We start from the raw sequence: 23,674 nt of genomic DNA, 5'->3' as shown, positions 1-23,674 counted from the left end.
ATTTAGCTCCTCAAAAGCAGACGCGCCTCGAGAATTCCCTCCGTCTTCCTTGTGCGCGCATTTCACAGTTAAATCAAAACTTCATTTTTTCTTTCTTTCTTCCGTTCAGTCCCGTCCGATTCTCGTCCCTGCAGTTTTCTTGGCAAGGGTTTTCCGAATTTTTTTTTTTTCCCGAAGCGCTTCTGGGCAGATCGCCGGAGAGATTTTTTTCTCCCGGAGTTGCAAGGCCCAAACTGCGTCCACTAACCCCCACCGCCCCCCGTTCGCCCTCAAAGAGGATTTGAGTTCCCTTCCAAGAAGAAGAAAAGAAAAAAAGAAGAAAGTCCAGTTGCCTCGTGAAACAGCATCTTTGGGATTCCAAGAAGGAGGCTTCCTCCCTCCCTCCCTCCCCCCATTGCCTCCTCCCCCAGATGTTGATGCAGGACAATTCCCGGCATGCTTTTCCACTGGAGCTGCTGGGAATTGGAGTTCGCCAACATCTGGAAAGCCAAACGGTCCCTACTGCGTTCCAGATGCGCCCTGCAGTCTGGCTCGGGAGAGACCAGCTCCTTCATCTTCTTCCCAGGAATAGCGGCGCGTTCTGGACCGGCCGGCCGAGATTCTCCCTCTTCCTCCTCCTCCTCCTTCTTCTTCCCCCCTTCGCCACCCCCCCCCCAGCCCTCCCTCGGACGGGGGGGAGAAGGAACCGGAGCCGCCCCTTGACGCCATCGCTCCGCGCCGGCTATCCCAGGACTTTGGGGTGGATGGGGAGGGTGTGATGCGCAAGGAAAGGAGACGGCATGAGTCGGGACAGAGAGAGGCAGCTCCCCCTTTTTGGACACAGGGTGCCTCTGAGCGTGTGGAGAGGGCTCGATGATTGTCCCTGGTGAGGGAGTGGAAGGAACGCAGAGGTGGGTCCAACAGACCAGCTTCTGCCCTGGAAGCAGCCTTGGCTACAGTTCCCATCCTTGGGGCAGGCGATGCTGTAGGTCCCGTCCTCTCTTTTGGGCTCCTCTCCCTCCCAGATCTTGGGAATATTGTGGGACTAGACAAGAGGAGCCAAGAAGCTGCCTAGACAGTTCCCTCTTCCAGACCTCTTCTTCCTTCTTGTAGCGGAAAGATGGTGCCGCCTTTGGACTCGTGTCTCTCCTGACTTCCTGCCCTTGCCAGCCATGGGTCTGAAAGCCAAGGTCCAACCATTGATGGAAGAGACCCCGGTCAGGGTAGCCGTGCGCATTCGGCCACTGTTGCCCAAGGAAAAGTTACACGGGCACCAGACCTGCCTCCAGGGAGACCCTGAGAAGAAGGAGGTGACTTTGGGCCACAGCCAACGTTTCCAGTTTGAGACCATCTTCACCGAAACATCAGACCAGGTCTCTGTGTATGCCACCTGTGTCCAGCCCCTGGTGGAAGCGTTCCTGGAAGGCTTTAATGTCACCGTCTTTGCTTACGGCCAGACCGGGTCGGGGAAGACCTACACCATTGGAGAAGCACGTGTCTGTAAGTTGACTGGTTTTCTTGCATAAATTAGGTCCTTTAAAGCAGGGGTCACCAACCCCCGGTCCGTGGACCAGTACCGGGCCACAGCATGCCAGCAACCGGTCCGCACAAACAAGCAAAGGCCCATCCGCGGGATGCAGGCAGCCCACAAAACCACGCAGCCTTTGGTCTGCGGAAAAACTTCTCTCCACGGAACCGGTCCCTGGTGCCCTTCCTTCCTCTCCCTCCCTCCCTCCCTCCCTCTCTCTCCTTCCTTCCTTCCTTCCTCTCCCTCCCTCTCTATTCTTCCTTCCTCCCTCCTTTCCTCTCCCTCCCTCTTCTTCCTTCCTTCCTTCCTTCCTTCCTTCCCTCCTTGGTCGTCTAGTTTTTTTAAAAGAACCCTTAAAACACTCTTGTTTTATTATTAATTTATGCACTGCTTATATATCCAAGCTGTGCAATGCCTTTCTTCAAAGCGCTGCCAAGCCTACGCGCCCTTGCTAGGAGGTCTACCTTTAGTGGGAAAGGGAGCATATATGACAGTGGTGTCTCCAAGGAGACGACCATTCCGTTGCATCAGAGTATTTCCCTTGGGGAGCGGATGCATCCTCCCTGCAGTCAGGGCCACTAACAAATCCCATTTCTCCTATCCAGCTTCCATCCGTGAGGATGAGCAGGGCATAATCCCTCGAGCCATGGCTGAGGCCTTCAAGCTGATGGATGAGAACGATCTGCTCAACTACACGGTCCGCGTCTCTTATCTGGAAGTGTACAAGGAGGAGTTCCGAGACTTGTTGCAAGTGGACACAGCCAGCAAGGACATACAGATATGGGAGGATGACAGAGGCAATATAGGTATAAGCCAGACATGTCAAACTCGTGGCGTCGCGCGATGTATCGGAGCTTTTTCTCCATTGCCGGCAATGGGGTGGGCACGGTTTCCTGGTGACACGTCCCGGGCCAGCAGTTTGACACCCCTGTTGCTATTTGCTGGTGTTAAAGGTATTGTCACAGGATGTAAGCTGTTCTAAGTAAAGCTGCCTTTTGCAATTGATTGAAGGTGATTCTGTCAATGCCAATGATGTTTAAGTGGTTCTGCGGTTGTTTGGGGATGGCATCTAAGGCACCTGTTACTATTAGTACTATATTATCCACTCCTTTCATTATTGTCCCTTTTTTAAAAAATCATAGCTGCCAAAATAGTATATAAAATTCCAGGAAATATTATTATTATTATTATTATTATTATTATTATTATTATTATTATTATTATTATTATTATTATTATTATTATTATTATTATTTCTTCTTCTTCTTCTTCTTCTTCTTCTTCTTCTTCTTCTTCTTCTTCTTCTTCTTCTTCTTCTTCTTCTTCTTCTTCTTCTTCTTCTTCTTCTTCTTCTTCTTCTTCTTCTTCTTCTTCCTCCTAACAATTCCTTTCTTCTCTTGTTGCAGTGCTGCACGGGGTGAAGGAAACTGAAGTGGAAGGTCTGGATGAGGTTCTGAGCCTGCTGGAAATGGGCAATGCAGCCAAGCACACGGGAGGCACCCGCCTCAACAGGAAGTCAAGTCGCTCCCATACCATCTTCACTGTGACCATGGCACAAAGGCAGAGCAGCAACTGCCTCGCTCGCTTCGCCTGCCCAGAGAAGACTTTGGCTCCAACCTCTGGGCAGATCCTCACTTCCAAGTTTCACTTTGTGGATTTGGCCGGTTCTGAGCGGGTGATGAAGTTGGGGTGTACCGGGGAGAGGCTGAAGGAGAGTATCCAGATCAACGCCAGCCTCTTGGCCTTGGGAAACGTCATCAGTGCCCTGGGAGACCCACGCCGGAAAAGCAGCCACATCCCATATCGGGATTCCAAAATCACCAGGTAGTCTCTTTTCTGACTCCTTCGGCAGCTCGGCTTAGGATGTAATCTTATCTGCTTTGCTGAAGCAATGGTTGTGTTCCCATATCGGTAGTCCTCAACGTACGGCCACAACTGAGTCCTAAATTTCTATTTAAGTGAGTTTTGCCCCCATTTTATGACCTTCCTGCCACAGTTTAATGAATCACTGCGGTTGTTAAGTTAGTAGCCCGGTTGTTAAGTGAATCTGGCTTCCCCATTGACTTAGCTTGTCAGAAGGTCGCAGAAGGGGATCACGTGAGCACGGGATTCTGCGACCGTCATAAATATGAGTAGAGTTGCCAAGCGTCTCAATTTTGATCATATGACCAGGGGGATGCCACAATGGTTGTGAGTGTGAAAAAACAGACATAAATTCGAGGAATACTTGTAGTCGTTGATCAACTGGCCATTGCGACCCTCTCAATGGATGTTATGGAACTCAAGGAAATGTTGCTGATTGAACAAGCCAGTAAAAACACCAATCCATCTCATCTTTTTAATTAACCCTCTTGTATGATCTGTATCCAAATGGCCTTCCGAAGACGTAGTAGCAGTTTTCAAGACTCTCTTGAAGGCTAAGAGGTTGGGATTGTTCCTTATCTCAAGAGGCAGACATCCCCAAGAGATGTAATATCCTCATTTTAATATCCAATGTTAAGCTTTTCTAAATAAAAAAAAAACAATTCCGCTTTTGGAATGGTCCTTTGTTATCTCCCCTCACTTCTTTTTTAAGCTGAAATAGAGGATACAGCTCAGTCGTTGGGAAATAGCCTGTCGGGGTTTTCAGCGTGTGCTAAGTCATTGTGGACATAAGAGTGACGTTGGATAAATCATAACAGCCTGGGTTCAAGCAAAACCCTGATTTCTAGGCTTGGCTGGCTGGCTCTGCAGAACACACAAGCTGATGTTTGGAAGCTAGGCTGTGTGGCTTAGCACATCACGAGAACCCAGACAATTATGGCGTAGTTAGCAAAAATAATTAAACAAATAATAAATTAAATTCAGGGCAGGGTTCTACAATGCTAATGGGTGTTTTTTTTCCCCTTCCTGAAATAAAATTGATTTGAAGCTAAGAACTGCATAAATAAATGAATCTCAGTGCCACAGTTATTTTCATTTACAGCCCCTGAGACGTTTTTCCTTCCCAAGAGATATTTATGACCCAAAACAAAAACCGGACAACATTGTTCCTTCTCCCATTCTACTTCAATCTTACTAAGATGAAGTCCTACTCTGCTTTTAGGATCTTGAAAGGCTCTTTGGGCGGGAACGCCAAAACGGTGATGATCGCCTGCGTTAGCCCTTCCTCCTCCGACTTTGATGAGAGTCTGACAACTCTGAATTATGCCCGGTGGGCTCAGAATATCAAAAATTGGGCCGTGGTGAATTGCAGCAAGGAGGTGGAGCCCGTAGAAGCCCTACAGCTGCGTCTCAAGAAGTTTCAGAGGGCCCTGGAACAGAGACACCGCTCGGAGACTCGCATCATCCGTCGATCGGAGGTGCCCATCAAGGGTCACGTGGAGGAAAACGTGGCTCGCTTACGAGCTGAATGCAACCACTACCGGACTTGCACAGATGCCGCCTATCAGCTCTTGATGGAGCTGCAAGGCTATTTGACAGAGGAACAGGGGCTCCAAGTGAAGGGCTGGCTGTGTGCAGTGGAAAACGGGGCCGGTGAGCTGAGCTTGATCTCTGGCGTAGACAGCGGGATCGGAAGCACTTCGGCTGAGGAGCTGCACTCCAAAACTTCCAGTTCCAAACTGGTCAAGACTCAGGTACTGTGGTGGAACCACCAACTGAAGGGGAGGGAGCCCATTTAGGGAAGGGGAGTTGGTTCAGGAGTGGCAACATCTGAGGTCCAAACATTAGGTCTATATCTACTGTTTCCCAGGGGAAGGCAGACTTCCCCGGCAAGATTCTTGTCATATAGGTGATCAACAATAAAGTATTGTTGAAGGAAAAATCTTCATCAGGGTCCAGTGCAAGCCGGAAATAAACAACATGGAGACTGCTTTAGAAAGAAGGTTGTAGTTTATTGAAGAGGAGGGCCAGACAGAAAGATGGCTCTGGAAAAAAGAGTGACCACAGGGAGTGGTGGGTTTTGATACCTTCTGGGGCTCTTCAGGTTGTTTCCTGTTCCTGTTTGAGGCTTTGTATTTCCTGTGTCATGTACTTTGACCTGAGCCTGAGTGTGCCTTTCTGGTATTCTGATGATGGTGGTGGGTTAATCCTATTATGTTTCCTGTCCTTAGAATTTGGGTGGGGTATGTAGATTTTAACGGTCTTTGTCTTCCTCATCTCTTCAATTTCTAGCTGGAAGGCTCCAACCTTCCTGAATGGATTATTACATCTGCATTTCTAAAAGCTGGTTTCTGCTGAGTTGTCTGCCTTTTTAAAGATCTTCTCCATTATTCCTTTGGGGAAATATATTCCGCCTTTTTAATATTCCCCCAAATATTTCTTTCTCTGGATTCTTCCCACAGTATCTACTTGGGCCTCTCCACATCTGGTTCTGCTTGCTTGCACCTGACAGGTACAGGGATAGGAAAAGAGCACTTGGATGCCCTGGGTTTGGGTCGATGGTGCAGAAAAGAAAGGGAGAAGATTTTATTCACAAATGAAAAAAGTCTCTAGGAAACCTGAAGCAACGTTATGGTTGTTGTAAACCACCCAGAGTCACTTAGATGAGATGGGCGGTATAGAAATTTAATAGCTAAATAAATGAAACATGAAACAGGTTAAAACAAGTGTGAATCGTGAAATAAGTAAAAAAAAAAACAAAGCAAAAAAAAAACAACCCCAACCCTCAAAATTGTGCAACAGTTAAATACGCGCCCAAAGAACCTGCAACAGTTTTGTTGATAACTGGAGATAATGATAGACTATGTAAAACGAAATGGCATGCTTTGAAAATTGTTTTTGTTTTTTTACTAAATGTTAGTCAAGTAAATGCACTGGCTGCTTTTTTAAAAAAAAAAAATAAACCAGAGTGTTTTAAGGTTAAGCAGCCAGCAACCAACCAATTGTGGCTGTTTTTTTTAAAGAGCTGTCAGAGACTATTATGCTGTGAAGTGTTTGGAAGGGACATGATTGATTATTTTGGATTTTTATTTTTTCGCTCTTGGGGACCGTTAAAGGTGGGGATGTAATTAAATAGCCTCCCTTCTCCTTCTCCATCGTTAAACGACTTGGGAAGCTGCCTAAAGTAGCCACTGTTAAATTTTGTGACCAATCTTGATGTGATAACAAAGGGAATTTACGTATGGCCTGCAGTTCCTCGTAGCAGCCAACTGGTTCTGATCCAGGGAAATCAAAATTATTTGGGGGGTGCAAGACATGGAGCTGTTTTTGCCAACAGCATCTCGTGGGGAGATACTGAAAGTGGTTATGAGGGTGCTCTGCTCATTCTCTGGTCCGGATGGGGAGATGATCCAAGAACTTTCTGAAGAGCCCATGCAGAAGATCCCACTTTTCTCTCCTTGTTCTCTTCTTCTTTTGCCAGGAGGAGCATCAACGAGGACCCGAGATGGTGAGAAGGGAGGAGGTGGTGAGGCTGGAGGAGCAAGTAGAGCGCTTAGAGAAGGAGAACCAGGATTTCTTGGCTGCCCTTGAGGATGCTATGGAGCAGTACAAAGCCCAGGTATCTCCTTGATAGGTTGGCAAGCTTCTCTTCCTTTGGCCGGCCATCTTGCTGATCAAGGAGTCGTTCATCTTTGCAGCTGTATTCTTTTTCTCCACTTTTGGGCTCCTTGAGAGCTTATCTCCTTTCAGCTGCATTTGAGGGGAGGAGATCATCCATCTTTGGAATTTGGGTCAATCGCTCCATTCTCTCGTACTTGCCTTGCTACCTTCTAACTCCAAAGTTTCTCTGAATGTCCACTCAAAAGGCCAGTGGGAACAGGTAGAAGATCTGCAACCAGGCATTTGGTGCAAGCCCGTATCTCTCATATACGTAGTTCTTCTGAAGCAGTTTCCTTCCTTAAAGTGCTGGGACTGCAAATCTGGGAAGTCCTTCTTTAGAAACTTGGGGGAAATTTGAAGAGTTCTTATCCCAGCACATTCGGAAGCTGCTAGATGGATATATCTGCTACAAATTGGGGTGGGGGGGGGCATGGAAAAATACAGTATTTCTATAGCCTTGGAAGCTAGCTGAAGATGGTGCTGTGATGTCGCCAAAGAAGGTGAAGTCAATTGGGATTTGATCAATTTTCCCCCCTTCGTACAGTTTTTGATAGATGCATGGAGTATACACAAAGTTATGTTAGTGCTTTAGTAGAATAAAAAATAAATCAGAGTTGGAAGGGACTTCTAGTCCAGCCCCTGCTCAAGCAGAAGACCCCATACTATTCCAGACAAGTGGATGTCCAGTCCTTCTTAAAAGCCTCCAGTGTTGGAGCACCCACAACATCTGAAGGCAAGCCGTTCCACTGGTTGATTGTCCTTACTGTCAGGAAGTTTCTCCTTAGTTCCAGGTTGCTTCTCTCCTTGATTAGTTTCCATCCGTTGCTTCTTCTCCTGTCTTCAGGTGCTTTGGAGAAGAGGTTGACCGCCCTTTAAAAACAAGACAATAAGTCATGTTGTTGAAAACGGGTAGTTTACTCATTTTGCTGAAGGAGGGGACACCAGAATAGGAACAATAAAGAAGCGGGGTGCCCGTGGCCCTGAAGTTACCAGCTACGCTTTCAAGCAGTCACATTTGGTCTTGCGTTGTTTTTTTTCAGGGCGCCAAATTGCGAGAACAGGAAGATACCATCTCCGAACTTCAGAAGTACCTAAAGATGCCCCATTTGGGCATGCCTGAACTGCTAGGGATTGTCCCCCTGGTGAAGCTTGACCAAAGGCCACACACAGCTCCTGTGGATGCACACCAGTCCCACCACTGGCTCAAGCTTGCCTGTAATAATCCCAGTAAGGTTTGTGAGTTGTTTTTAATCACCTTATACTTGGGAGTTACTTTTTTTTCTTAAGTCTGGATTGGAGACAACTTGCAGGCTAGGTCTCCCTTCCTACCCTCAGCCCTCATCCAGTTAAATAAACTCACATTTAGAAGCGACTGTGATAGGCATCTGAATTAACATTTTTGCATGCACTTGTGAAATCTCTCGTAAGGACACCAAAATCTTGGGTTATTTCGGGAATTTAGAAGCTACTATGCAAGATCCCATCATAATCTTGGGAGAGAGGAAAGGATGATAGCTCTTTCTTCAAAGTCTTTATTTATTCATTCGATTTCTGTAGCCATCCAACTCAACCGACTGACTGTGGGCAGCTTACAGTTCTAAAATCATAAAACAAAAGCAATTGTAAAAACATGCAGACAATAAAGAACATCCACAAAATAAATAAATATAAACAGCAGCCATGGTGATTAATTGACTAATAGTATAGCTAAGTCACTGGGTCCTTAACACATTCTGAGCCCCAGGCCTGGGTACCTATCTTTCTCCACTGGAAAATATGCCTAATATATTTTACCTAACAATATGGCAAACAATTTGAGCATCAGCTTATTGGGCATTGCATGAATTAATGAAAAATAAAAGCAAGAACATAATGAGGTGTCTGGGAGGCACATTAACCGTATTCCTATTATATACTTAACTTAGCATGGCTTTCTCAATTCACCCAATTTTGGGGGTTCCCATCACACATAACGTGATGACGTGACCTAGTCTTGTGCAACTTGCTGGTCAAAAATGTGATTGGCTAGCAAGTGGCTCATGTTTGTGTTGCAATAAGTTATTTTTTTTTATTTCCCTGGAAGAAGATAAATCATTAAAATTCAATCTAAGTAGCTATAAGTCACCTCAAACCTTCTTGGGGCAAATAGCTTAGAGCTGTAAGCAAATTCTTAGAGCCATCCTGAAGCCTTTTCTTCATTGCACATATTCCTTTAAATAGCTCCATAGTGTCACAGCTCACAATGGAGAAGACTCATTGGGACAAAGTCACAGTCACGCTGGAGATGGTGCGTACAGCTTTGGGACAAAGGATGTGTTACAAATGAAAATGCTGGACAAAGTTTTGGATTCATCTTTGGAGGATGAGAATAGATGCTGGCCAGTCTGGCCCCTTCAACAATACAGGTGAGTCATGAGGGACATCTTACATCTTCTTGTAGATGGTTTTGGGTCTGGTGGTATCCACAATGTTTCAAATATGGTTTTTTTTTTAAATATGAAGCATCTGCATTGAATTCAAAAGGGTTGCTTCAAGTCTGAAACGTTGATTCCATTGAAATACTCTATTTGATTCTAGATACCGATTTGATTTTTCTGAATTGGTTTTCTAAAAAAAGAAGCAAGCATCTTTTTCAGCCCCCCCGTCAGCCTGATCAGCCAATCTGATCTGATTGGACTTTCAATCAAGTTGCCTTCTTATTGACAGGCAAATCAAAGCCGTAAATTGCATCTACAAAGGAGGGTGCTTGAGTCTCTTGGATTAAGAGACTTGAATTTTTTGCCTGTCCACAATTATCTTCACGGTGAAATCTGCAAGACAACGATTGCTTTGAAGCTGAAAAGTTCGCTTCTATGGTTCATAGCTTCCAGCCAGAAAAGTGAGATAATATTTTGAGCAAATGGCACTAAGCTGAAAGAAGAACCTTAACTGACAGAACAGACTGTTCTATTCTGCACAGAACAGTACAGATAAGAAACTCAACATCTGGCCTTGATTCAAAAGGACATTGCTGCATTGAAGAGAGTATGAGTAGTTACTTATGGTAGGCTAACTCAACTTATTTAAGAGTTAGAACAGGGGTGTCAAACTGCCGGCCTGCGGGCTGGATGTGTCATCAGGAAGCCGTGCCCATCCCATTGCCGGCAATGGCAAAACTCTCCTGATATGTTGCGCAACGTCATGTGACATTGTGAGTTTGACATGTCTGAGTTAGAAGGTTAACATGAATTGACAGAGATCCAATGAATCTTATCTTTCTGGCTCAGTTCACATATCTCACTAAGCCATAATCTGCTTTGTTTTAGGTTTACTTTTGTGTGAACTGACTATTGTGGCTTGCATAGCATATAGCCCTAATCAGTAATGGGTTATGTAGTAAACTATGATTAAGTATGACTTGGCTTAGCACCACATATAACCCTGTCACAGAGACTTGCTACAGACTTTTATCTCTCATATTTGTTGTACAATACCTCCAGTTATCTCAGGGAAGTATCCAAGTGTAAGATGACAGTTCTCAAATGGTTTTCAATTTTGTTCTTTCTTTCGTCTGCTTTATTGGTATCCTGTGTTTTTATTAAACCCAACAACTTGGTCTTCTTATAGGAACAGAACCCACAGCTGGAGCAAAGAGGAGCTTTCAACCAAAAAGAATAAAAAATACAACTCAAAATCCCCAGAGGCAGCTCAGGATAAATCTTTGGAACTGTCTAAAGGTACCACATACGTTTCATGCTTTTGATCAGTCTTTCCTTAACACTCTGTCATGGTGCTTCCCAACCTTGGCAGCTTCAAAATGAATGGACCTCAACTCCCAGAATTCTGGGAGTTGAAGTCTGCTCACCTTAAAAGTTGTCAAGGCTGAGAAACACTGCAGTATGAGAATCAGCGGTCCTGAGTTGAAATGAAGGCTCCATTGTCTTTGTGCCATTGCTTCCATCCCTTATTGTGAGAAAATTTGTCCCATACACCTCTCACTCGTATTTTTCTGTTCCAGATGGTAGGCAACAGGAGCTGGGCAGTCCAGCAGGGAGCTTTCCAGGCAAGGATTCAGAATGGCAGCTGCTTCAGGCCCACCAGAAGATCCGTGAATTGGCCATCAACATCCGTATGAAAGAGGACCTGATAGTAGAGCTCATTAAGACAGGTACAGAGCTGTGTGATGAGCAGGGCTCTTCAAACTTGGCCCTTTTATGACTTGTGGACTTCAACTCCCAAAATTCCTCAGCCAAGCGTGCCTGTCTGAGGAATTCTGGGAGTTGAAGTCCACAAGTCATAAAAGGGCCAAGTTTGAAGACCCCTGGTATTGAGGATAGAGCTGGACTGACTGGGAAGAGGATTTAGAAGATGTGCAGATACATCTCTCAAGAGGTGCTTTAGACCCGTGGGCACATTTAGAATTTGGAGAGCCGTTGTAAAATAACTGCGGGGATTTCTCTGTTCAACAAATGACTGAGAAGGTGGGCATAGCAAATCACAAATTTTATTGCTTCCCGTTACTCCACTTCCACCTCTTGTCCCCTTTGGTCCCTAGTATGTACTTTATTAGGGTTACCTTTTTTTTTCTTGATATATGCATGCGTCTCAAGAAAGCATTGGTTGCGGCTACTCATTAGAGTTATATTTCTTTTGCAAAGAATGCTGATAACTAGTGGAAAGATGGATGGTGCTGCAAGCCAGCTTTCCCAGATTTTTTTTTAACCTACTCTTATACGTTTTTTGTGTGCTGCCTGCATCTCGTGGATGGATCTTTGCTTGTTTGTGCGGACCGGTTGCTGACCGGTCCACGGACTGGAGGTTGGGGACCCTTGCAATACTAGATTGGTCTAAAAAGTAGTTTTTGGAAAAGCGATAGCAGCATAATCTTTCTTGCAAGTCTGAATGCCCTTCTCCTCTTCCTTGCTTCACCATTCTGTGAATTACAGAGGGACCTGCCCGAGACGTTTACTTAAATTAGTTTTTTTTTTTAAATGAACTCAGTTCATGCTTGATCCTCTACCTCTTGTCCTTCAGGGCCACTCCTTATGCCCTCTACTACAATCCTACCTCCCCAGGTTATCTGTTTCTCTTCTTCTCTACTTGTGGAAAGGACTAGCAGAGCTTTCTCTTGGAACATCAGACTTTGCTTCTGTTCCTCTTTGACTGCTGTATCCTTCTGCACAATTCTTCCTCTTCTTTCTAGTTCATTTGATGTCTCGTTTTTCTGTTCAGAAGGTCACTTCCTGGGCTGATCCTTCTTCCATGTCACAGAAGTCCGTCTGTTTCAGGCAAGCATGCTCAGGCCATGAACAAGCAGTACCAGCAGAAGATCCAACATCTGGAGGAGGAAGCCGAGGAGGTGCGGGTGGAGCTGAACGATGGCCAGAGGCAGTTGCAAGAGCTGCAAAGCAAAGAACCGCGTGATCCTGCCGAAAAGTGGAAACTCCAGGAATATCGCAGCAAAGTAGAAGCTGCTCAGAGCAAGGCGAAGGTAGCCTGGAAAAGAAGAGGGTTCAAATGAAGCCTGGAGCCAAAATGGTTTAGATCAGGGGTCTGCAACCTTGACAACTTTAAGGCTTGGTGGACTTCAGCTGGTTGAGGAATTCTGGGAGCTGAAGTCCCCAAGTCTTAAAGTTGTCAAGGTTGCAGACCCCTGGCTTAGACAGTTTAGCAAATCCCTACCACCACTGTAAACTGGTTTCATGGCGTAGCATAATGTGTGTGAAGCCAACCGTTTATAAATGCAAAAAAAAAAAAAGTTTAAATAACTATGTCAACGCTGCTAACATTGGATGTTCTTGCTTTGACAACAGATGGAGATGCAGCTTTTTTCTTTCTTATACTTTACTCTTAGAGTTAAAGGATACTGGGGGAGGGGAGGAATGTGATGGGAGTTAGTTAGACATACAATATCGTAACAAGAGCTGATAAAGCATGGCGGGATAACGAACTGGGCGGAAAGCCAGCATTTCAAACTAATTGGAGAATGTGATTCATGACTGTTAGTTGTAGGAGGGAATTGTGCTTTGGTCTATGTGCTGAAGGGAGGGGAAGTCAGATTTTGGCTTTGCCTATGTACATGCCGAAGCTATGCTGCTCGATTAAAGATTCTTTAAGGTAAACAATGCCTCAAAGTTCTTCGAAGAGTTTCATCTTTCGGAATCATGACAAACTCTAGTTTAGCTGGTTACTGATACCCAGACATTGTGACTTGTAAAGAGTTTAACGTGAGCCCAGAGTGAAACGGGCTTGTCTTTTGGCCCAGATTGAATCATTTGAATTTTTAAATTTAAGCATCCCATGTAAACCCAGCACCGTAGCTTTTGCTTGATGCTGGGAACATCTGGAGAAGCAGCTCAGACTTTAGAAGGAAGAGCAGCCAAGTACAGATAGTCCTTGACTTAACAACAGTTCATTTAGGGACCGTTCAAAGTTACATCAGCACTGCAAGAAGTGACTTATGACCGTTTTTCACACGGCCACTGCAGCATCCCCATGGTCACGTGAACAAAATTCAAATGCTTGGCAACTGACTCGTATTTATGACGGTTGCAGTGTCACGGGGTCACGTGATCCCCTTTTGCAACCAATAGGAGAAGCCGGACTCACTTAACAACCCTGTTATTAACTTAACAACTACAATCATTCACGTAACAACTGTGGCCAGGAAGATTGTAAAATGGGGAAAAACTCACTTGACAAATGTCTCCCTTGGCAACATAAATGTTGGGGTCAATTGTGGTGGTAAGTTGAGGACTACCCTTATCAGGACACAGTTCCATCGTCCCGACCATTTTAGGAACTGAATGTCCGGTCCCGGCATCTGCTACCCTCCCTGTCTCGTTTCTCTTGGCACAGATCCTGCAGGAGAAGAAGCGGGTGACTGAAAGACTAGCCTCCTTCTCTGCTCAAAACGAGAAACGCCTGCTGGAGCTAGAGAGGAACGTGCAGCTGATGCGGCAGCAGCAAGGGCAGCTTCAGAAGCGCTTGCGGCAAGAAGTGGAGCAGAAGCGACGCTTGGAAACGGAGATGCAGAAGAGGCAACATCGGGTCAAGGTAGAGATAGCTGGGTGTCAAGCTCGAAGCGCGCGTATGATGTTGCCACCATTATTGCTTCTCAACTTGCCAATGCAGTAGGGGGGGGGAGGAGAGAGAGAAATGGAATGCAGACTCCAGACGACATGAAGTCAGCCCCTGGGAACCAAGGATGTTTCAGCAGGTGTTTGCAAACCCACAGAGACACTTTCTCATAACAACATTTTGATACTCAATTGGACCATGTGACCTGCACTAATAGGGGGAGGGAGAATTCTAGACTTTAATTATAGCGGTTTGCGCGGGAAATAACCAGAGCTGGTTTTGCTTTCATCTCTGCCGAAATGGTGTACTCAATAAAGTTTTGCATTAAGAGATTGGATCATCTTGACGATGCTTGCTTAGTTGGGTTTATCAGTCGGAACCTTGAGACTGGGCTCCAGCATCCAAGTGAGAAAAACTGGTGATAGGCAGAGCTTATCTATCATGTTTGAATCAAATTAATTTTATTGGCGTCCAAGGCAAGGAGAGATATTATTATTATATAGACAATGGTGTTAAGTCACAGCTGCCAGTTCTTTAGCTGGTGTTGGCCCTCATATGCATCATGTTCTTCCCAGGAATCTAGGATGTTGTAATGCATTGGTATAGTATATAGCAATAGCATTTATATACCACCCTGTAGCAGTTTACAGCACTCTCGATGGTTTACAATGTGGAAGCATTATTTGCATATTGCCCCCAACAATCTGGGTCCTCATTTTACCAACCTCGGTAGGGTGGAAGGCTGAGTCAACCATGAGCCGGTAAGAATTGAACTGCTGACAGTGGGCAGAGTTCGCCTGCAATACTGCATTCTAACCACTGCGCCACCAGGGATCTTCTATTGGCAGAAACAAGCAATGTGGCCTTTTGTAATTGTAGTTGCGTAAACTACCTGGTGAATTCTGAGATCCAAACATTTCAGGGCATCCAGGTTGGCAAGGGATGAATTTAGAGATAGCGGAAATGCATTTCAGCGTAAAATATTTTAAACTGGGAACCAATAACTTTTGGGGCATTCAGGAACCATGATTAACATTCAGACATGGCTGGCTTCTATCGGAGAGCAAGATCAGAATAGTAATGTTTTCCCCAGATTTCACGTGCCTCGAGGGCAATGTTGGGTGGCTTCCTTTCCCTGTCTATGGAGGCTCCACATGTAGGATTCTCACTTTCAAATGCTGGTCAGTTTTCAGCAATTATGGCTGGAGTTTGTCCCAGGGAATTCTTAAAAGTGGTTCAGAAGCCATATGCTGTCCAGAAGATCCGGGCTGTTCTCCTTTGTTTTAAATAAATACACAAACAGTAGCTAAATGGAATATTTTTTTTCCCTTCCATCTTTAGGAGTTGGAGCTGAAGCACGAGCAGCATCAGAAGATTCTGAGGATCAAAACTGAGGAAGTAGCTGCCTACCAGCGGAAGCACAGGAGCGGCAGCAATGACTCCATGATCAGCCTAGAACAGCAGCAGGTAAAAGCAGCTGCCTATGGGCTTCTGGGCAGGACACTGCAGAATGGTGGTCCACATGTGGGGCAAAGGACAACATGGACATCATGACCCAAATGGTATAACGATGTCATTTGCACAGTGACGTTGGGATGCTATGAAAGCCAGCTGAGTGACTTTGGGTCAGTCACCAGGAGAGGGTGAGTTCTAGTCCTGCCTTAAACATGAAAGCTGGCTGGGTGACTTTGGGTCAATCATAGGAAATGGTGAGTTCTAGTCCTGCCTTAGGCATGAAAGCTGGCTGGGTGACTTTGGGCCAATCACCAGGAGATGGTGAGTTCTAGTCCTGCCTTAGGCATGAAAGCTGGCTGGGTGACTTTGGGTCAATCACCAGGAGATGGTGAGTTCTAGTCCCAACTAGGCATGAAAGTCAGTGGGGTGACTTTGGGCCAGTCCGCCTTTCAGCTCAAGCCAGCTGACAGGGTGCTTGTTGTGGGGAAAATAGGAGAAAGGTATTTTGGATATGTTCACCACCTTGAGTTATTTGTAAAAATAATAAAGGTGGGATACAGATTAAATAAGTAAAAAATAAATAAAAATAGCATCACAAAAATATTCTGCTCTCTGAAGTAATTGGAAGAGGTGATCCATGAACCCCAAGGGCAGAAGAGATTATACTTGGGGGATTAGGTCTGGTCCAAAGAGGGATTTTTAGAGTAGGAATTCTTTTTGGGGGGAATTGACAATAAAAACTTGCACCTTGTCTAGCACAGGGGTCTTCAAACTTGGCCCTTTGGTGACTTGTGGACTTCAACTCCCAGAATTCCTCAGCCAGGCATGCTGGCTGAGGAATTCTGGGAGTTGAAGTCCACAAGTCATAAAAGGGCCAAATTTGAAGACCTCTGTCTTAAATCTAAGAAACAAAATGGAGGCTGGCTGAGGAATTCTGGGAATTGAAGTCCACAGGTCATAAAAGGGCCAGGTTTGAAGACTCCTGGTCTAGCATATCTGATCCCAGTGGACAACCTTCTCTCTTTTCCTCCTGTTTGTCTACCAGAAAATTGAAGAACAGAAGAAGTGGTTGGATGTAGAGATGGAAAAAGTCCTCAAGCAACGGCGGGCCCTGGGTGAGCTGGAAGATGAATTGACCAAGAGAGAAGCTATTGTTGCCAAGAAAGAAGCTCTCCTTCAGGAGAAGAACGACCTGGAAAACAAGAGACTCCGGTCTAGCCAGGTGGGCAAAATGTCCCTTTGCTTCCTGAGTATATTATAGCAGTCAACATTGGTCAAGAAAGTAGATTAAATGAAATATGGACAACCTGTGTAAGAGATGCTGAGCGAATGAAGAATTATTTATACAAAGTGTATAGATTCTCACTCCTCTGCTACAGTGACTTAGCTTTAAGCTCTTGTTAAGGGTGGAGTAGCTACAGTAGCTCTGAAACAGTATGAATAAATTTGGGCAATTCCACTGGTCCTACTGTGCAATGCTTTGGACGTGACTTCAGACAGATGCTTCAGAATCTTGAGGGGTGCAAGTACTACATCTCTGCTACTTTTTAAAGCAGCTGTGTCTTTTCCCAGGATCGGTGGACATTCTCTAATTTTGCCTTCCTAACTTTTCTTCAGTAAATATTTGCTTACCAGGAGTTATTGGAGTCTGGAAAACTGACTGTTGGACGCTGAATGGTCCTTAAGATCTCTTCCTTCTCCGTCTGCTTCAGGCTCTGAATGATGACATTCTTCGTGTCTCCAGCCGTCTTGAGTACCTGGAGAAAGAGCTAACCCAGAGGAACGGGCAGCTTTGCCACAGCAGCGCACAGGACCAGCAGCACATCCGGCAAGAAATTAATAACTTGCGGCAGGAGAAGGACCAGTTGCTCAAGCAGAGATTGGAGATTGATGAGAAATTACATCAGGGCACCTTGCTATCAGCCGAGGTAAGCAGGTCTGCTCATTCTATTTTTAAAATAGATAACAATCCCATTACAGACAAAACAAAAAACAAAAAACAGATGTAAAATCAATGTTTGGTTGAATCATCATGGAAGTTAGTAAATGTTTCACTACTGAATTCTGTATGGAGGTTGCCCTTTGTTTTATCCCCCCCCCCAACAGCAATTCCATGAGAAAGGTTGGGTTGAGGTAACAAGTACCCTTAAATTGTAGTCATTAGGATAATGAGGTATCTTGGAGCTTGCACTGAACCATGAATATTATTCTGCTCATTTGGGGACTTGGTGATACTTTAGAATAGGAGCCTCCAAATGTGGTAGCTGTGGATTTCCAGGAATTCCTCAGCCAGCATGCTGGCTAGGGAATTCTGGGAGTTGAAGTCCGCAAGTCTTGAAGTTGCCAAGTTTGGAGATTTCTACTTTAGAACATGATCTCCCTTTATTCTACCAATGGCCATAACAGTAACTATATTACAGGAAGGAAGGAAGGAAGGAAGGAAGGAAGGAAGGAAGGAAGGAAGGAAGGAAGGAAGGAAGGAAGGAAGGAAGGAAGGAAGGAAGGAAGGAAGGAAGGAAGGAAGGGTCAGTAGATAGATGGGTCGGTGGATAAAGCGAGGATTGGAATTCTAGTCAACTGACTGTTACCACTCATGAGGATCAAATAATTTCTCGGCGTGGGGGGGGGATCTTGGTCTGTTTTTAGGAGGAGCGGATACTTTTCCAGCTGGATGAAGCCATCGAAGCCCTGGATGCTGCCATAGAATATAAGAATGAGTCCATTACTTGCAGGCAGCGAGTTGTGAGGTCCTCCGCCAGCCTTCTGTCCCAATGTGAGATGAACCTTATGGCAAAACTCAGCTACCTCTCTTCTTCCGAGACCCGGGCACTTCTTTGCAAATACTTTGATAAGGTAGGCATCCAATAATGCATGGCTCAGAAATGTGTGTGAACCCCCCCCCCACCATAGAAAGCCAGCATGTCAGAGGAAATACTGTAGACTAGGGGTCCTCAACCTTTTGGGCACCAGGGACCGGTTCCGTGGAGAGAGGTTTTTCCATGGACCGGAGGGTGCGTGGTTTTGTGTGCTGCCTGCATCCCACAGACGGGGCTTTGCTTGTTTGTGTGGCCCGGTTGCTGGCATGCCGCAGCCTGTAATAGTCCATGGACAGGGGGTTGGGAACCCCTGCTTTAAAGGACTTAATTCATGCAAGAAAACCAGTCAACGTACAGACACGTGCTTCTCCAATGGTGTAGGTCTTCCCTGAGCCAGTCTGGCTGTAAGCAAAGACGGTGACATCAAAGCCTTCCAGGAACGCTTCCACCAGTGGCTGGACACAGGTGGCATACACAAAGACCTGGTGCCAGTCCACAGACGGGGAGTTGGGGACTCCTGCTGTAGACTTCTCCCTTGCATGTCACTTTTCTTCGTTGAGAAATTGATCCGCTTTGTTTTTAAAGAACATTTAGCTAATTAAACTGCTATGCGCCTGTTCAGTTCCGGGATAACTATTGTAGAGTTCGGCTTCGTGGAACTGCCTGCTACCTTTTTTTTTTAAATAACCACAGCCAGTTGAACTATTCCAAACATTCCTTTTAATGATCAGGTGGTGACCTTGCGGGAGGACCAGCACAAGCAGAGTGTGGCCTTTTCTGAACTGGAAATGCAGCTGGAGGAGCAGGTCCAGCTGGTGTTTTGGTTGGAGGTGGCCCTGGAGCGTCAACGCTTGGAGATGGACCGCCAGCTGACCTTGCAACAGAAGGAACATGAACAGGACATTCAGCTTCTGCTCCAGCAGAGTCGGGGTAATAAATAGGACTGAGGAGGAATCGTGGTCTCTGTTAAATCCTCATCTGATCACTGATGGCACTGCCATTCCTAAAAACACACACTGTGTAAATGTATAACTGTTGTAGTTGTTCAGGTGGGATTGCAAGAAAGATGGAGACATCTGTGGTGGCCGTGCCCAAATTAACATTCCATCTTGTTTGAGAGGTCTTGAAGACATTGGGGAAAAATCGCCTCATACTCATCTGTAATGAACCTTGTTATTGATTTATCATCCATATTTCCCAAGGCATATAAACTTAGGGCCACATAAAAAAATGGATCCCATTCTTCTCTCCTGCCAGATTTGGAAAACTGAAATTGCCTCTTCCATTGAATCTGTAAAGATGTATTTGGCTGAAAAACAGCAGAGATCTTTGAAGAACCTTACAATGAAGACTTAAAGTCAAGCAACAATAAAGGAGGGGATAATAATAATAATAATAATAATAATAATAATAATAATAATAATAATAATAAAGTTGGAAGGGACCTTGGAGGTCATCTAGTCCAACCCCCTACTCAGGCAGGAAACCCTATACCATTTCAGACAAATGGCTGTCCAGTCTCTTCTTAAAAATTTCCAGTGTTGGAGCCTTCACCGCTTCTGGAGGCAGGTGGTTCCACTGGTTAATTGTTCTAACGGTCAGGAAGTTTTTCCTTAGTTCTAGGTTGCTTCTCTCCTTGATCAGTTTTCCGGAGTGCTTTTTCCAACTTCTGAATCAGATCAGTAGCTCTAGATTTCCTTGTGCTCCCCCATCCTATGTACCAGCTCCAATCCTGCTGAGCTTTTTAAAGATCGGTCAGATCAGCTAAGGGGCTACCCTCTGCTGTGACACAAGAATAAGCTGATTCTTTATTAGCTGGTCTTACATTATATTGCACATAGAAGTGTAGGTTTATCCTTAAGATAATATGTATTCAGATGCACATACTTTGAAAGTTTCCTTGTGTTTTCCATGAGCTTCTGATTTTTTTAATTCTGTGGGGGTTTTTTTTAAAGAAAAGGGTTGTCTCTGTTGGATAGAATCAAGATCACGTGAAGTATTAATACCACTTTACAATGCCTTAGTAAGGCCACACTTGGAATACTGCATCCAGTTTTGGTCACCACGATGTAAAAAAGATGCTGAGACTCTAGAAAGAGTACAGAGAAGAGCAACAAAGATGATTAGGGGACTGGAGGCTAAAACATATAAGGAATGGCTGCTGGAATTGGGAATGTCTAGTTTAACAAAGAGAAGGACGAGGGGGGACATGATAGCAGTCTTCCAATATCTCAGGGGCTGCCCCAAAGAAGAGGGAGTCAAGCTATTTTCCAAGGCGCCTGAAGGCAGGACAAGAAGCAACGGATGGAAACTCACCAAGGAGAGAAGCAACCTGGAACTAAGGAGAAATTTCTTGACAGTTAGAACAATTAACCAATGGAACAACCTGCCTCCAGAAGTGGTGAATGCTCCAACACTGGAAGTTTTTAAGAAGAGACTGGACAGCCGTTTGTCTGAAATGGTGTAGGGTTTCCTGCCTGGGCAGGGGGTTGGACTAGATGCCCTTCAAGGTCCCTTCCAACATTATTATTATTATTATTATTATTATTATTATTATTATTATTATTATTATTATTATTATTAATCATTGTTTGTCCAAATCTTTGCGTTTTTAACAGACTTTATTTACTTCCTTCTTTTGCAGAGCACATAGAAGGGCAGGGAAACAGCAGGCTTCAGTATGAGCAAAAGATCCAGACGCTGGAAAAGGAATTGGCTCATTGCAAATGGCGAAACGAGGAATTAAACCAAAAGTTAAAGCAGTCAGAGGGACACAGCGGAGGTGAGATTTAGGTTTCTGGTGGGGTGAATCAGCCTTTGCTTTTCTGCTGGTTGTAGAGGACCGAGGAAACGGTCTTGAGGAAAAGAGGAAAGGTTCAGATAAGAGAGGACAGGAAGTGGGGCAGGAAGATAAACTGATGAAATGGAATGAATGAATGAATTGAATGATCCAGGGGAAAGAGAGGAGATATTGCCTAGGACAGTGGTGGCGAACCTATGGCACGGGTGCCACAGGTGGCACTCAGAGCCCTCTCTGTGGACACGCGCACCGTCGCCCCAGTCCTCGGCCTTCAGCTGGGTTTTATAAAACCTTTTCGCTTTAGGCCTCCGCCGCTTCCGTGTGCAAAAAAAAAAAAAAAGGTTCAATCAATCAATTTCAACTTCTTGCGGTGAAAAAAAAGATCTTGCAAAGTTGGAATTGATTGAACTTTTTAGTCCCACCCAGTCTGCCGTTACCACCGCAGCCACGCCCAGCCAATGGGCCACACCCACCCGGCACTCGACGATGCATAAGTGGGTTTTGGGTTGCAGTTTGGGCACTCGGTCTCTAAAAGGTTCACCATCACTGGCCTAGGAAACCGTCAGACAAGATACAGGAGTCTGCAGTGGTTTTAACGGTCAGAGAAAGAAACTAAGGAAGAAAATCAAAGTAGTTAAAAATGGGGATGGGAAGTGTTGTGCTTTCGGACTTACAAGGTTCGGTTAACGCAGACTTACAATAAAGTAGAACTAGTTCATCTGGTCATGTTCCCAAATGGGAACTGGATGCATCTGGACTCAGGATCTCAACAAACAGATGTTTTGGCAAAGGAGCCAAGGCACCGTGTTTGGCAATACTGTCCCAGAAGCACCAGAAGCTAAAAAAAATGCAGGTTGCACTGTGTAGAGCAGGGGTCCCCAACCTCCAGTCCATGGACCAATACCGGTCCGCACAAACAAGCAATGCCTCATCCACGGGATGCAGGCAGCACACAAAATCACATACCCCCTCCGGTCCATGGAAAAACCTTTCCATGGAACCGGTCCCTGATGCCCAAAAGGTTGGGGACCTCTGGCGTAGAGAGCTCACGGCACTATGGGATATCATGTCTGAGTACTATGGAGATCCTCAGTCATCCAGGTCATGGTTGTCCCAAAGGTGCTTTTTCAGAAGGCAACTGGACTTTCTTGTTTTTCTTTGAAGACGTTTCGCTTCTCATCCAAGCAGCTTCTCTGACTGGATGGTGGGGAACATCCTGCAGCCGAGAAGGCTCCACACCCATTGGCACTACTCAAGTGACCCTGAGGACACAGGTAAACCTCCAAATGGCTTCAACGGCTCTCAGAAAGAATGCAAATGACCAGCTGTCTGCAAGGAATATAAATCCTTCCATTCCCCGCCCTCCAGTCAGAGCTGAAGAAGCTTCTTGGGTGAGAAGCAAAACGTCTTCAAAGAAAAACAAGAAAGTCCAGTTGCCTCCTGAAAAACCACCTTTGGGACACGTCTGAGTTCATGGATCCTGTTGTCCCTTGCTACCATTGCCTGGCTTCTTTGACCATTATCTGCTGGCTGCGTAATTTATATTATATACCTGCTAGGAACATCATTCAAGTATGTTAAAAACGGCTTTGCTGTATGCAAAGCAGTTGGCTTTGTGAAACCCAAACCCAAACAGCTATTATACCAACCATGTCGTTCCATCACTTTCACTAAAAGATTTTTTTCTCCTACAGGTATGGATAGACCCCATTCACTCAGCACATATGAAGATTTTACCAAAAATAGCCAGCCCCAGGACTTGGTGCATACGCCGTTACCGTCCACGTGGAGGCGCTGCTCACTTTCTAGTGCCAATAACTTGATAGTGGAAGATTTTCGTCAAATGGAGACAGATTATCTCGTAAGGTCTAACCAAGCCAAGGAGATTCCTTTGCCGCCCAGATCCCGGAAGGAATTGCACCGGGCCAGCCAGAATGCCATTCCTGGATTGTCTTACCCAGAAATCATTGATGTCAGAAAAAATCCACTCTAGTTCTGAGATGTTGACTGTGTTCCATCTAAAATAAGCTAATAAGAGCCTTCTGAACGTAACTGCTCATAAATCGCCAAAAAGACAGGAGGTGGGCCCATCCATTATGCAAAATCAGGGTCTTCTGAAGAAATAATAGCTTGAGTTAACAAAAGGCTGCATGGAGAAGAGTTGCTCCAGAATACAGGACATAGATCAGGAGTGTTCAACCTTGGCAAAATTTAAGACTTGTGGACTTCAACTCCCAGAATTCCCATAGGAGCCAGCCATAGGAGTTGAAGTCCACAAATCTTAAAAGTTGCCAAGATTGGACATGTCTGCCATAGAGATTTTACACTTTCCTAATGATAGAAAACGTCCAAATAATGGAAAAGATGGCCTCAAACGTTGGTGGATTCCTTCGCTGGAGATCTCTAAACAGAGACTAGATCAGTGGTTCTCAACCTTTTTAATGCCGCGACCCCAACCGGTCATAAGTCGAGGACTAAACCGGTCGTAAGTCGAGGACTACCCAGCCGGTCGTA

At 45.2% G+C, this 23,674-nt stretch overlaps 1 protein-coding gene across 1 annotated transcript; it reads left to right on the top strand.

The window, feature by feature from the left end:
• Positions 1–1,151: 1,151 nt before the first annotated feature.
• KIF7 (kinesin family member 7) lies at positions 1,152–23,222 on the top strand. Its single transcript, XM_029284016.1, has 18 exons — positions 1,152–1,479; positions 2,113–2,313; positions 2,914–3,331; positions 4,593–5,124; positions 6,852–6,989; positions 8,071–8,262; positions 10,510–10,532; positions 10,637–10,746; positions 11,028–11,177; positions 12,298–12,500; positions 13,868–14,065; positions 15,431–15,556; positions 16,590–16,766; positions 17,257–17,472; positions 18,191–18,397; positions 19,092–19,290; positions 21,005–21,142; positions 22,855–23,222. The coding sequence occupies exons 1-18, from the start codon at positions 1,152–1,154 to the stop codon at positions 23,151–23,153; spliced, it is 3,855 nt and encodes a 1,284-aa protein (XP_029139849.1). The 3' UTR covers positions 23,154–23,222.
• Positions 23,223–23,674: the final 452 nt, after the last annotated feature.

Source organism: Protobothrops mucrosquamatus, unplaced genomic scaffold (genome assembly GCF_001527695.2).
Source record: "Protobothrops mucrosquamatus isolate PMUCROS unplaced genomic scaffold, P.Mucros_1.0 scaffold334, whole genome shotgun sequence".
NCBI lineage: Eukaryota > Metazoa > Chordata > Lepidosauria > Squamata > Viperidae > Protobothrops > Protobothrops mucrosquamatus.
This window is presented reverse-complemented; position numbering and strand designations above follow the sequence as displayed.

Coding starts and splice junctions, on each gene's coding strand:
- KIF7 (XM_029284016.1), top strand. CDS start 1,152: ATGGGTCTGAAAGCCAAGGTCCAACCATTGATGGAAGAGACCCCGGTC. Junction 11,178..12,297: donor AGTAGAGCTCATTAAGACAG/GTACAGAGCTGT, acceptor CGTCTGTTTCAG/GCAAGCATGCTCAGGCCATG. Junction 16,767..17,256: donor AGAGACTCCGGTCTAGCCAG/GTGGGCAAAATG, acceptor CGTCTGCTTCAG/GCTCTGAATGATGACATTCT.